This window comes from Oncorhynchus nerka, linkage group LG15, assembly GCF_034236695.1.
Source record: "Oncorhynchus nerka isolate Pitt River linkage group LG15, Oner_Uvic_2.0, whole genome shotgun sequence".
Lineage (NCBI taxonomy): Eukaryota > Metazoa > Chordata > Actinopteri > Salmoniformes > Salmonidae > Oncorhynchus > Oncorhynchus nerka.
Genome location: NC_088410.1, coordinates 42,162,930 through 42,177,151, shown reverse-complemented (window position 1 = coordinate 42,177,151; position 14,222 = coordinate 42,162,930). Strand labels below are relative to the sequence as shown.

The 14,222-nt window shown below is 40.1% G+C and overlaps 1 protein-coding gene across 2 annotated transcripts; it reads left to right on the top strand.

The window, feature by feature from the left end:
- The first annotated feature begins 8,078 nt into the window (after positions 1–8,078).
- LOC115143590 (uncharacterized) lies at positions 8,079–13,283 on the top strand. Of its 2 annotated transcripts, none has more exons than XM_029684091.2 (5): positions 8,079–8,224; positions 8,586–8,808; positions 8,952–9,108; positions 9,392–9,498; positions 10,092–13,283. In XM_029684091.2, the coding sequence occupies exons 1-5, from the start codon at positions 8,157–8,159 to the stop codon at positions 10,542–10,544; spliced, it is 1,008 nt and encodes a 335-aa protein (XP_029539951.1). In that variant the 5' UTR covers positions 8,079–8,156; the 3' UTR covers positions 10,545–13,283. The 2 variants fall into 2 exon arrangements, 1 of the variants encoding a protein (XP_029539951.1); XR_003865659.2 differs by having other exon boundaries at positions 8,080–8,224; positions 8,941–9,108.
- Positions 13,284–14,222: the final 939 nt, after the last annotated feature.

Genomic DNA, 14,222 nt, shown 5'->3' with positions numbered 1-14,222 from the left:
GCTTTAAGTAATCCATACCAAACCCTCCAGTAGTTGTGATAAATTCACTTACAAAACACAGTTTTATACTTTGTCTTCAATTTTGACTCTGAAATGAATGTTTCTGACTCATATCGATGCCACATAGAACCAACTTCTCTGGTTTGAAATGGCCTAAGGGGCAGTTGACCATCTAGGCAGGAGTTTTAGCTCTTGCTCCACAAAAAAAGTATACACTGAAATCAGATTCAGTTTTCCTTGACTTTGCAGGCTTTGATTTAGAAAAAAAGACCAGGCAAAATGCATGGAAACAGATGAACCTGCGCAGGAACTGGAATACACATTTGCAGAATAAAAAATGTTAAGTATTTAAAAGGAAATTGCTTTCCCATCATAATAAAAAATACTTCCCAGTATGGCCGCCTGTAGTAAATCTGCATATACACTGCCAGCCAGGCCAGAATCCTCTTAACTGACAGCAACGAGATTAGATCAGAGGCTTAAGGGTTTATATACAGGCTTACCACCCAGATGGGAAAAAACAATACAAGGTCAATATATGGGGTCTGTGTGTGTGTCTCCGGAAAGCATTGTGTCCTGCAGTCCAAGCAGATAGATGCACTTTGCACTGGTTAAACTCTTACCGCTCCAGCTTTATTAGTGTAAAGCCATTTTGCATTCGGATCATTAAGCTACCCCATGGATGGAGCAAGGGTTTCTAAATCACATTTTATCCGATCAATTTCGTCATTTAGAAGTCATGTTGAAATAAATGTCATTGTTTGCACTTATTTAACAACATACGCAGATGTGAGTAACTTGGAATGTAATATTCTCAGGTTAGAGCTACAGTCTGCGATTCGAAAAACAATAAATAGACTGCTCTGCCTCTTATTTTGATATACAGCTGAGCTGAGGGATGGGGCTTGGAATTGTGACCCCTCTCAAGTTCATAGACAGCACTCTAGATGCACTCTAGCCTGTTCATGACACCGAGAGGATAGTTTCAACAATGTTTTCAAGCTATACACTGTTTGATTACAATGACACTGTTTATAAACAATGGAGTAAAACAAGCTTTTATTTGGTTGTATGTCAGGGTAAGACCAATCCGTTGTACTAAACTCATGAACTATGCATATGTTATATTCTTAAAGAATCAATGGCATTAATTTAAAATCCAAAAATGGATGTATCAATTCCAGACTGTATCTTTAAACCCAGTCCATACTAGTAGGACTTGCTATTGTTTGCAGACCAATAACACAATAATAACCAAATCAAATCAAATGTTATTTGTCACATACACATGGTTAGCAGATGTTAATGCGAGTGTAGCGAAATGCTTGTGCTTCTAGTTCCGACAATGAAGTAATAACCAACGAGTAATCTAGCTAACAATTCCAAAACTACTACCTTATACACACAAGTGTAAAGGGATAAAGAATATGTACATAAAGATATATGAATGAGTGATGGTACAGAGCGGCATAGGCAAGATGGTTCAAAGTGGCTAGTAATACATGTATTACATAAAGATGCAGTAGATGATATAGATGATGATGATATGATATAGCGTACAGTATATACGTATACATATGAGATAAATAATGTAGGGTATGTAAACATTATATTAAGTAGCATTGTTTAAAGTGGCTAGTGATATATTGATATATTTTACATCAATTCCCATCAATTCCCATTATTAAAGTGGCTGGAGTTGAGTCAGTGTGTTGGCAGCAGCCACTCAATGTTAGTGGTGGCTGTTTAACAGTCTGATGGCCTTGAGATAGAAGCTGTTTTTCAGTCTCTCGGTCCCTGTTTGATGCACCTGTACTGACCTCGCCTTCTGGGTGATAGCGGGGTGAACAGGCAGTGGCTCGGGTGGTTGTTGTCCTTGATGATCTTTATGGCCTTCCTGTGACATCGGGTGGTGTAGGTGTCCTTGAGGGCAGGTAGTTTGCCCCCGGTGATGCGTTGTGCAGACCTCACTACCCTCTGGAGAGCCTTGCGGTTGTGGGCGGAGCAGTTGCCGTACCAGGCGGTGATACAGCCCGACAGGATGCTCTCGATTGTGCATCTGTTATAGGGCTAAAAGGAGTTGTAGCTTTCATTATTAAGCAAATATTTGAACTAGTTCAGCGCAGAAACTTGGGAACTAACTACAATGACCATAATCCATTGCTCCTGTTCTTTCCATCTCGGACAGAGACGGATACACTTTTACACCTGCTATGCTAGGTTAGATACACACAGACTGCATGAGAAATGAATGTACACAATGACGAGAGGGGTAGAGACAGTTTGTGAAAGTATGCCTAATCTACTTTGAAGAACTACTCCAATGATTTCGTCAGACAGCTCTGGAGCATACAGATGGCGGATCTTAACTTGACCACTCTTTGGTCATGGAGAATTTTCCTAATTCATCAGGATATTCAAATGAGCCTCGTGAGTGGCTGTAAATTTGCAGTTCTCGTTCTCCCGTACGGGTGGTAGTCGATTCATTGGGATCAGGGCTATCAAAATAATGTTCTCTCTCGCTCACACAAAAGCTAGGCCTACTGCAACATTCAAATCGATAAAAATGTATCTGAAATGCAGCCATACTCATCAACAGCCATCGTTTTATTGATCTCCACTAGGGTACCACATACAAGTGTGTAGCATATCCTAAGGTCTGTGGTCGTTTAGTGGTTAGGGCCACTGCCTTCTGTGCGCAGATATAGACCTACTGTCAAATCAAATCAAATCAAATTGTATTTGTCACATACACATGGTTAGCAGATGTTAGTGCGAGTGTAGCGAAATGCTTGTGCTTCTAGTTCCGACAATGCAGTAATAACCAACAAGTAATCTAGCTAACAATTCCAAAACTACTACCTTATAGACACAAGTGTAAGGGGATAAAGAATATGTACATAAAGATATATGAATGAGTGATGGTACAGAGCGGCATAGGCAAGATACAGTAGATGGTATTGAGTGCAGTATATACATATGAGATGAGTATGTAAACAAAGTGGCATAGTTAAAGTGGCTAGTGATACATGTATTACATAAGGATGCAGTAGATGATAGAGTACAGTATATACGTATACATATGAGATGAATAATGTAGGGAACATTATATTAGGTAGCATTGTTTAAAGTGGCTAGTGATATATTTTACATCATTTCCCATCAATTCCCATTATTAAAGTGGCTGGAGTTGAGTCAGTGTGTTGGCAGCAGCCACTCAATGTTAGTGGTGGCTGTTTAACAGTCTGATGGCCTTGAGATAGAAGCTGTTTTTCAGTCTCTCGGTCCCAGCTTTGATGGACCTGTACTGACCTCGCCTTCTGGATGATAGCGGGGTGAACAGGCAGTGGCTCGGGTGGTTGCTGTCCTTGATGATCTTTATGGCCTTCCTGTGACATCGGGTGGTGTAGGTGTCCTGGAGGGCATGTGGTTTGCCCCCGGTGATGCGTTGTGCAGACCTCACTACCCTGTGGAGAGCCTTACGGTTGTGGGCGGAGCAGTTGCCGTACCAGGCGGTGATACAGCCGACGACTGTGCATCTGTAGAAGTTTGTGAGTGCTTTTGGTGATAAGCCAAATTTCTTCAGCCTCCTGAGGTTGAAGAGGCGCTGCTGCGCCTTCTTCACGATGCTGTCTGTGTGGGTGGACCAATTCAGTTTGTCTGTGATGTGTACGCCGAGGAACTTAAAACTTACTACCTCTCCACTACTGTTCCATCGATGTGGATAGGGGGTGTTCCCCCTATCCAGCGTGGGTCCGATTCCAGACCACAAAAGCGCTATTGACTTAATGTAGTTACACATTTCAAATATGAACAGTCCATGGTTATTTTACCCACAATCTAGGTAAGAAATTACCATCCCAAATGCTTTTGTATAACATAAATAGGAAATAATAATAACAATCAGTAGGCTATACCAGCATTAGTTTCCGTTCATACAACATGTTGGCTAAATTGCCACAGTAGAGGAAATACTTTATTTCTATTCTACGAACTTTTGTCTATAACCATGTTTCCATCCATGGTTTTTATGTGAATAAAGTCATACCTTATTAAAAAAAAATGACGGCAGCTGTGATGGAAACAGGAAGTTTTGGTACAATTTTATAAATGTCGACAGATAATTTGTTCGTTTGACATGGTGGGATCTGTTTGTGTATGTAAAATGAATTAGAAACCAGATAATGGGACAGTTAGAAAAGATATCAGGACAGTTGGAAAATATACTGGGACACCTTGCAATCATAACGCAATATGCACCTACACACACAGACTGTATTTTCTACAAAGTTACAGAAAGCTAAACCAACAACCACACAAACTGAAATTGGATACATTGTAAATGCAGGTCCAACCAGGAAAAACGTAGCTAGCTAGTTAACTAGCATTTGTGTTTTTGCAGAAGACATATTTTTTCCGAGCATCTGATGACAATGTGTTACAGTCTTGAGACAACAGAAGCTGGGAGACGGGAAGCAAGTACAGGGTGAGAATTTAATAATAAATAGACATGAAACAAAGAAAAAAACAGCGTCTGGACAAGAGAAACAAAACCACATCAATGCAGACACAGGGATGAAACTGAGGAAGTGACAGATATAGGGGAGGCAATCACTGACGTGATGGAGTCCAGGTGAGTCCGATGTAACGATGGTGACAGATGTGCGTAATGAGCAGCCTGGCGGCATCGAGCGCCGGAGAGGGGGAGCAGGAGCAGACGTAACATAACGTGGGGAGTGATGAACATGAATTTCACAGGTCTCTAATGTTACTGTTGCAGTCATGTTGCAGTCATGACAGAAGTGCTGTTAAATCCTCCCACATGTTTCTAGTTTGACCAGCTGTTATCAGTAACTGGTATTTTTTTTATTCAGTTGTCATATTGGCAGGTTTGTTAGCAACAAACTATTTAGCTAGCTTCTAGCCTAGTGTTTGATATGCAATGTAATGAACAATGTCCTGACGAGAAGGCAAACGTTTCTAGCAATGCCAGGAAAAATCTGGCACCATCAGTACATTGTTATGTATGTATACAAATGAATGTCAAGCAACAAGCTATATAGCTAGCTTCTAGCCTAGCATTTGATATGCAATGCGATCTCCTCGTAATGAACAGTGTCGAGTGTCCTGACGAGAAGGCAAACTTTTCTAGCTGTGCCGGGCAAAATCGGTCATCATCAGCTCATTGTAATCTATTCAAATGAATTTCAATAGAAAACATCTTAAACTAATGCATTTGCAGCAACTTTGCAACACAACTTTCCTTGCTTCGAATGACATTTTCTAGAAGAATATGGAATAACTTCAGGAAATGTAAGTATAACGTTTATTTATTCACCAAATAGTGAACATTTTCAACAAATTACTTTCATAGTGTCACGTTGGCATGAATGATTCGGGAGACAGGTGCAGGAATATGTAATATGGGTTTTTATTTCACCCAAATTACGGCGTGCCGTGTAAATCATGAGAGGACCAAACAAACACGTAACAAAAACACAGCGTTGATACCCAAACAAAAGAGCGATGAGTACCTTTAATAAATAACACACACTCACGATGATGAACACACGGGACGAGACCCGTAATCATCTGCGCAATGCACAAGGGCACGAAAGCCCAAAACACACAGCACAGGTACTCACACGCACTAATGGACATTGGAACAATAATTGACAGCACCATGGTGAACAAAGGGCAGGTGTGCGCAATGAAAGCTCCAGAGGGATCCGTGACACATAGCTATGAATTTTTAATTCAAATGTTGAGTAACTGGTATTTATCAGCCCGGTGCAAAGCTAGCTAGCTAGCTAACACCATGGCCGCTATAGCTAGCTAGCAGGCGATCTTATCCTGCTTATCGGCTGTATAGAGATTAACAATTAAACTAACTAATTGTAGATTCAGCAATGTGTCAATTGTGAAGACCCAATAATTTTATATATCATGAATTGGTGAACTTGCTACTGCACTAAAGACATATAGCAAATCGTTCCCCCCCCATTTGATTTCAGGGACTAAAGTGGGCACCTAAATGCTTTTCACTCCATTGCATTGGCTTGGCAGGAGAAAACAGTCCTGCTCGACTCATTTGGAGTTAAGACATTTGAACAACATCTGATGAAAAATGGCTTGCTAGCCAGCCAAGTTATTTGTGCATTCTGTTGATGAGTCTGTGTTACTAGCTAGCTGCATGCAATGTCTGTTTACCTAACTAACTTTCGCTAACTGCCTCTTGCCACTTTCCGTTATTATATTGTGTTGCACCATTGGGGTTAGTGTTACTAGGTAATATTAGGGCCAAGCCTTGGCCAATTGCACATTAATAAAGGTAGTTGTGGGTTCAGCAACTTGAACCAGCAGTGACATTTTAGCAGTGAGGTTAATTTCTTCTTCCTTGTCTCTGCTTGTTCCAGGTTGAAGCACATCCCACAAGGACACTCTGCAGATGTAAAGAACTTGTTGTGAACCTCCCAGCCACCAGGATAATTACCATATCCCAGGGTATTATTCAGGAGCCAACACCGCAATTTAGATAGAAAAAGATTCACCCATGTTATGTTTTATCATGCAGATTTGTCATGGCATTGTAATTTATGAAGCCCATTCTAAATTGCAGACATGATTTATGCCGTGGGGATTACAGTGTGCAAGTCTTCAATTTAGACCACAATTACTTTAATTAGGTGTTAGTGAAGGGCTGGAACAAAAACCTGTAAACTCCTGTCCGGTGTATAAAAAAAACAACCCTGTGGCTGTCATGACTAAATTTGCCCTCCTACTGAACAAGTTTCTGAATGTTGGAGGTTAATCTCCTTGAGATGTCCCTCATTTGGGAATGACTTATTTTAACATTAAAAATGACAAGTGTTGATGTCTCCACATGTTTCTGTTTTTGAGTCTTGGGCAGCTGGTGACTGCAGTTCATACTGTATGTCTAATCCCTTGCAAGGAGAGAGAAAAGCATCAATAATATTACAATGCTGTATTAATTGAATTGAATATATATTCCTGTTTGATATGCATTTATTTAATTATAATATCATCTTATATTATATTCTAATATTTGTTTTGGATCATATGTATTTAGCTTACATTAGGATGAAGTAGTTTAGGCCTTCTCATCTAGTTAGATTGCATCATATCACCTTTAATAATATGCACGGGTGTGATAGTTGTATGAATGAATCACAATGCAAGCCTACTCAGTAGAAACAAAACATTATCAGCTCTAATGCAATATTAGCTTCACAGTGAAACACCACTATTCTGACTATTAATCACACAGTCAATAAAATAGATGATTTAGCTATCTCAAAAAAACATAGCCTGTATGATATCATGCAAGCAAGCTTACCTATGTCCACAACGATGGAGTAGCAGACCAAGCAATGTGCGAGAGGAGGACACTGTACTGTAGGATAATTATTCTAGTCGGTGTCAACGTCATTTATTAACAGGTACTGAGAGATCTACTCTACTTGTTTACTTGTTATTCGTGTCAGATATTTCCATTTTGGGATAGTTGTTCACTGAATTGCTAGCACTTCATTTCCTAATGCTTTTGTTGAAAAAGATGATCGAAAACCATTAAATTATGTTTTAATCATCGAACCGAAACCGAACCGACCTCAAAAAGCACTAATCGCTCAGCACCACCCAACACAGAAACACTGCTTGGACCAATACAATAGGCCTAGGCTATTACTCAGATGTATCCTGTTGGTTGGCCTACTGGTTCAGTTGGTTGGCCTACTGTAAAAATACATATGTTTTTATTTAACATTTATTTGCACAAGGAGTCCCGTTGAGACCAAGGCCTCTTTCGCAAGGGGGGCCCTGCATACACAATTTATAGGCAACAAGTTATACGATTTACCACAAATTATTATCCTATGTATTTCTTATTTGGCATTTGTGGAAGGGTTGTCACTTATGATCCAAGAGTTAACATTATTTTACATTGGTTTAGCAAAAATAGTTTCAAGATCTTGTATTGATTTATACCTAGGATAAGGTTAGTGTTACATTGACTATTGTTCCAACTTGTGTCGCCAGTTGAATTGTCGCTGCGCAATAATTAAGTTGCTTAGCAACCTGGAAATAATGAATTCGCCGCCAAAGTCCACACGACAATTTCTTTCACACACTTTATCATGAGTAAAATGTATCAGTGTGCTGAAATCTGCTTGCCAAGAAAGAAGAAAGTCCGCGAGTCTTTCCAGTAAGTACAGTATTTCTGATTGTAAAAGGCCTAGATTCGATGTTCAGAAGACATATGACTAACGATTGAGTAGATATTGATTCAATAAACGTTCTTCATAATCATTATGTGCACACTTACAAGTAATCCACGAGGTATTTTAATGACTATTTTAATGATTTTAAATTCGTGTTTGTCGTTTATAAACGTTTCTACGGCAGGCAATTATTTACAACCCAATGCTATACAGTTACATGTGAATTGTTTCTATCTGTTAGGCTATGTCCTATTGCAACAATGTGATTTGGAGGTTGGCCTATTTGCTGCCGTTTATTTGTTCTTGCAAACTTTAAGTAGATTGACTCTTTCCCTCTGTTTTTAGCTCAAACACATACAGGATATTTGATGAAAAGATACCTGACAGATTGGACCCTGATAAAGTCTATAAAGTAAATTCATATGCTCAGAGAGATCCCAAGGAATATGATCAGCTTAAAATACACAATACCCCACAAATGTACAATGCCAAGTTCATAAGAACCAATGTCAGGTTCATGAATGCACCCATTTCTTACATGGAGACAGAGAGTACAATGGCTGAGCAGGTATGTTCCATGAAATGTTATTCATAATTGTAACCATTCTGCAATGACCAGTTTAGTTCCATGCCGGATAAATAAAATAACTTCCAGTTTAGTTACATTTCATTCCATGATAATTCATTTTCTCTCCATGAGACTTATAACAGTGTCACTGGTGGCCCAATACATCGTATCACGATGTGAGCACCCAGGCACCTTACAGAAAGGACAGCACTCAGAGACAAGACTACCAGGCCATTCAACAAACACACGCCCTGGTCAGACATGGGAGGAACAACAACAGAGTGCCTGCTTCAGGAATCGGTGAGCGCGTGTGCGTGCGTGTCTTGTGTGTGTGTTTGCGCAAGCACGTTCATGACTGTTTGGTGTTATCCAATTAGGCCTCTATCTTATACATTCACTTGCATTAGACTCAAATAAAGGTATTGATACTATGTCAGGTTGGCACTTAGGGTTGAAGGAGTGTATGGATTAGAACAAATAGATTTGTGTTGCTTAGTTGCATCTGAAAGGAGATCTGTGCAAGAAAAATGTAACTATTTAACTGCAGTGAGTGACATTTTACTACATGGCTTATGGTTCACAGTTCCCATGCTGAGCTCTATTGGTAGCCCAAAAGTGTTGCTCGAGCACATGTCTTTTATTCACCAATATGATTCAAGGAAATTACAGGACCAACCATACCAAGGAAGGGTAAGATTTATACAATTTCTCAGTAGAGTCATTTTGCTGCTTTCTATCCTATGCAGCTAACATTTAATAAAGTCTTGTTCCTGGAAACTCATAGGGCAGGTTTCCAAGACACCGATTAAGCCTAGTCCTGACCATTCTCCATGGAGAATCTCCATTGAAAGCATTTTGTTTTTCATCCGGGACTAGGATTAATCTGTCTGTGAGATCAGCCCATGGGTTCAGTGTTAAATCATGTGTATTAGTTATGGCCTGGAATGTATAGTATTTTTTCCAAAATCAAATGTAATATTGCAATGTTACAAATGTTATACTGTGATGGTATTTTAATGAATTGATAATGCTCTTATTTACATTCTCAGAATGTGATCCAAGAAATACAACAAAATGGGATTCAAAGCAAATTAATATTAGCCTTCAAACGTTCTCAAAACTTTCCTTTGCTCGATCGGGGCGTCAACTTTGGACAGCGTTTGAACTATGTGATGAACTCAACTCCCAGCCACAGCTGCATTCCCCCATCCCTCTCTCCCTCCCACCCTCCCCACCCTCTGCTTCCCCCCAGTTATGCTCATGTCTGTTTCACCTTTCTCCAGCGACATGGAGCTTTAGTGTGGAGCGAGGCTGGGCCATGGTCTCCTGTCGGGGAGAGCACATACCTCAACTCCGAGGGGTCATGTTTGCCAGCGGTGCGGGGAGGAAGAGGGGGGAAAGAGGTAACCTCTCCCCAGCAGCAAGTTTTCAATGACGGCAGGATCCACTCCGGAAAGGCGGGCCCCAGCGCTAAAGGCACCAAGGCCATCGCCTGCCACTCACCGACCCATCCCTCCAGCCAGCTGTTTCACAGCTTCTATACTCCCATGACACATAGGGGAGGGGTTGAGGGAGGGTTTGAGGGGATCTCCTCAGTCTCTGACAGGGCTGCGGAGGGTCGGAGAGCTATGCATGCGGACGGCGAGGGGACTGTCTTGCAAAGGCAGGGATCCAACAGTCAACAGGTGGAGGTTCAAGGCCCAGCCCAAATTGCAGGCTCAGAGCCTAACAACTGATGGCACTGATGGCATTTTAACACTTTAGGGGCTGCCTTATGTAAAGATCTGAGTAGAAATCGGTTGCAATTGTGTTACATTTTTGGTCAAAAGTAAGATAAAGATTAAAATAATAAAAGGTTCAACCTGCAAAAGTAACTGCTGTTAAATGGTATTTTCAATTAATGAAAAATAGTGTATATGGTATGTACAACTGTCATACCCAATTCTAACCCCAAATCAGGAGCCCTAAGCAAGATTTGGTTGACCCCCCCTCCCCACCTTGCAGCAAAACATTTTTTGTTGCTCCCCTCTTGATGGCTGAGAACTTTTTTTAAAGCAAATTTCCTGCAATCCTATACATTTTGCCATGGGGCGTAGATGAAATGTTGCAGTTTTAAAGCAAGTTTTCTGCAATTTTACACATTGTACCATGGGGTGGAGAGACATTCTTGCTGTTTTAAACCTAATTTCCTGCAATTCTACACATTTTGCCATGACTTATGCCATGTTAATATGATATTTGAGTGAGAATGTCTAATAAAATCAATGGGGCCCCACTGGAAATCAGAGCCCTGGGCACGTGCCCTGCATGCCCTGTCAGTATTCAGCTATGATTACTATAAGTTTAGATAGCTGGCTAGACTTAACTACCAATTTTGTTTGTTTGTTGCTGATATGGCAAATTGAGTGATTGTCAGTGACTGACATAACAAGAGAAAAGCTTCCAAAAGATGCACAACCAAATTTCAAAATGGCACCTAGTGTATTCTACTATATACTGTTCCTAAAAAAATTGGAACTCAAAAATGTTGGGTTGAGGGCCCCCTAGTGGCTAGTGGCCTGAGCCGGCACTATCCAAAATATAAGGTTGTTTTACTTAAGAATGTTTGGCTGAAAAACGATTTAAAATTGTGACTATTGTGGCTATAGATTGTGACTGATGTACTGGAGTGTTAACATGAACAGACTATATTTATAACGTTTAGCAAATTAAATATACTTTGCCAGCACACAATTTTTGAAAAAAAAGCATGTTGAAACCATAGAATACAGTTTTTGTGAGCTATCTAATCGCTTTTCATAGTCCTTATGATGAAGCCCACACCAGTTTTCTGCATTTAGATAGAATAGTGGATCTGCGTCAGGTGATGGATCTATATCAGGTTTCAGTACAACTGTGTAGAATAAAAGAATAGAGGAATAGTTATTTTATTGTATATTTGTTCTCCAAGTGCTTTGCTCAAGTACCTTGCTCAAGGGCACAACGTTAGTGGTTTGTACCTGGGATTAGAGATCAGCAGCCCCCCAGCTACAAGATCAGTTCCCAGTTCCCATTTCTATTGATGCTCATCTTTACCCTAAAGTGCAGTGCCTTCAGAAAGTATTCACACCCCTTTACCCTTTCCACATGTTGTTGTGTTACAGCCTGAATAAAAACTTGGATTCAATTGAGATTTCACTGATCTACACATAATACCCCATAATGGCAAAGGGGAATTTATATATTTTCTAAACTAATAAAAAAATATATACCTGAAATAAGTAGTCAGCCCCTTTGTCATGACAAGCCTAAATAAGGTCAGTAGTGCTTAACAAATTGCATAATAAGTTGCATGGACTCATTCCATGTTCATATTTGTACCCCACACATACAATTATCTGTAAGGTCCCTCAATTTTCAATGCCTCACAAAGAAAGACACCAATTGGTAGATGTGTAAAAATAGAAAAAGCAGATGCTGAACATCCCTTTGAGCATGGTGAAGTTATGAATTACACTTTGGATGGTGTACAGGCGTGCATCCTAACTCAGTTGCCGGAGAGGAAAGAAACCGCTCAGGGATATTAAAACAGTTACAGAGTTTAACGGTTGTGAAATTAGAAAACTGAGGATGGATTAACAACGAAGTTACTCCACAATGCTAATCTAAATGACAGAGTGAAAAGAAGGAAGCTTGTAAAAAATAAATATATTCCAAAACATGCATCCTGTTTGCAACAAGGCACTTAAGTAATACTGCAAAATACTGTATGTGGCATTGAAATACACTTCTCACTGCCTTCCTGAAGACAAACAATGAATACAAAATGCTTCAGTCTGGTTTTAGACCCCATCATAGCACTGAGACTGCACTTGTGAAGGTGGTAAATTACCTTTAAATGGCATCAGACCGAGGCTTTGCATCTGTCCTCGTGCTCCTAGACCTTAGTGCTGCTTTTGATACCATCGATCACCGCATTCTTTTGGAGAGATTGGAAACCCAAATTGGTCTACACGGACAAGTTCTGGCCTTGTTTAGATCTTATCTGTCGGAAGGATATCAGTTTGTCTCTGTGAATGGTTTGTCCTCTGACAAATCAACTGTAAATTTCGGTGTTCCTCAAGGTTCCGTTTTAGGACCACTATTGTTTTAACTATATATTTTACCTCTTGGGGATGTCATTCGAAAACACAATGTTAACTTTCACTGCTATGCGGATGACACACAGCTGTACATTTCAATGAAACATGGTGAAGCCCCAAAAGCCTGTGTTTCAGACATAAGGAAGTGGATGGCTGCAAACTTTCTACTTTTAAACTCGGACAAAACAGAGATGCTTGTTCTAGGTCCCAAGAAACAAAGAGATCTTCTGTTGAATCTGACAATTAATCTTAATGGTTGTACAGTCGTCTCAAATAAAACTGTGAAGGACCTCGGCGTTACTCTGGACCCTGATCTCTCTTTTGACGAACATATCAAGATTGTTTCAAGGACAGCTTTTTTCCATCTACGTAACATTGCTAAAATCAGAAACTTTCTGTCCAAAAATGATGCAGAAAAATGTATCCATGCTTTTGTTACTTCTAGGTTAGACTACTGCAATGCTCTACTTTCCGGCTACCCGGATATACAGTGCCTTGCGAAAGTATTCGGCCCCCTTGAACTTTGCGACCTTTTGCCACATTTCAGGCTTCAAACATAAAGATATAAAACTGTATTTTTTTGTGAAGAATCAACAACAAGTGGGACACGATCAAGAAGTGGAACGACATTTATTGGATATTTCAAACTTTTTTAACAAATCAAAAACTGAAAAATTGGGCTTGCAAAATTATTCAGCCCCCTTAAGTTAATACTTTGTAGCGCCACCTTTTGCTGCGATTACAGCTGTAAGTCGCTTGGGGTATGTCTCTATCAGTTTTTCACATCGAGAGACTGAAATTTTTTCCCATTCCTCCTTGCAAAACAGCTCGAGCTCAGTGAGGTTGGATGGAGAGCATTTGTGAACAGCAGTTTTCAGTTCTTTCCACAGATTCTCGATTGGATTCAGGTCTGGACTTTGACTTGGCCATTCTAACACCTGGATATGTTTATTTTTGAACCATTCCATTGTAGATTTTGCTTTATGTTTTGGATCATTGTCTTGTTGGAAGACAAATCTCTGTCCCAGTCTCAGGTATTTTGCATACTCCATCAGGTTTTCTTCCAGAATGGTCCTGTATTTGGCTCCATCCATCTTCCCATCAATTTTAACCATCTTCCCTGTCCCTGCTGAAGAAAAGCAGGCCCAAACCATGATGCTGCCACCACCATGTTTGACAGTGGGGATGGTATGTTCAGGGTGATGAGCTGTGTTGCTTTTACGCCAAACATAATGTTTTGCATTGTTGCCAAAAACTTCCATTTTGGTTTCATCTGACCAGAGCACCTTCTTC

Excerpts from the sequence above, each read along its gene's own strand:
- LOC115143590 (XM_029684091.2), top strand. The coding sequence starts at position 8,157 with ATGAGTAAAATGTATCAGTGTGCTGAAATCTGCTTGCCAAGAAAGAAG. Across the intron at positions 8,809-8,951 it reads AGAGTACAATGGCTGAGCAG|TGTCACTGGTGGCCCAATAC; the intron begins GTATGTTCCATG and ends GACTTATAACAG. Across the intron at positions 9,109-9,391 it reads AGTGCCTGCTTCAGGAATCG|TTCCCATGCTGAGCTCTATT; the intron begins GTGAGCGCGTGT and ends TATGGTTCACAG.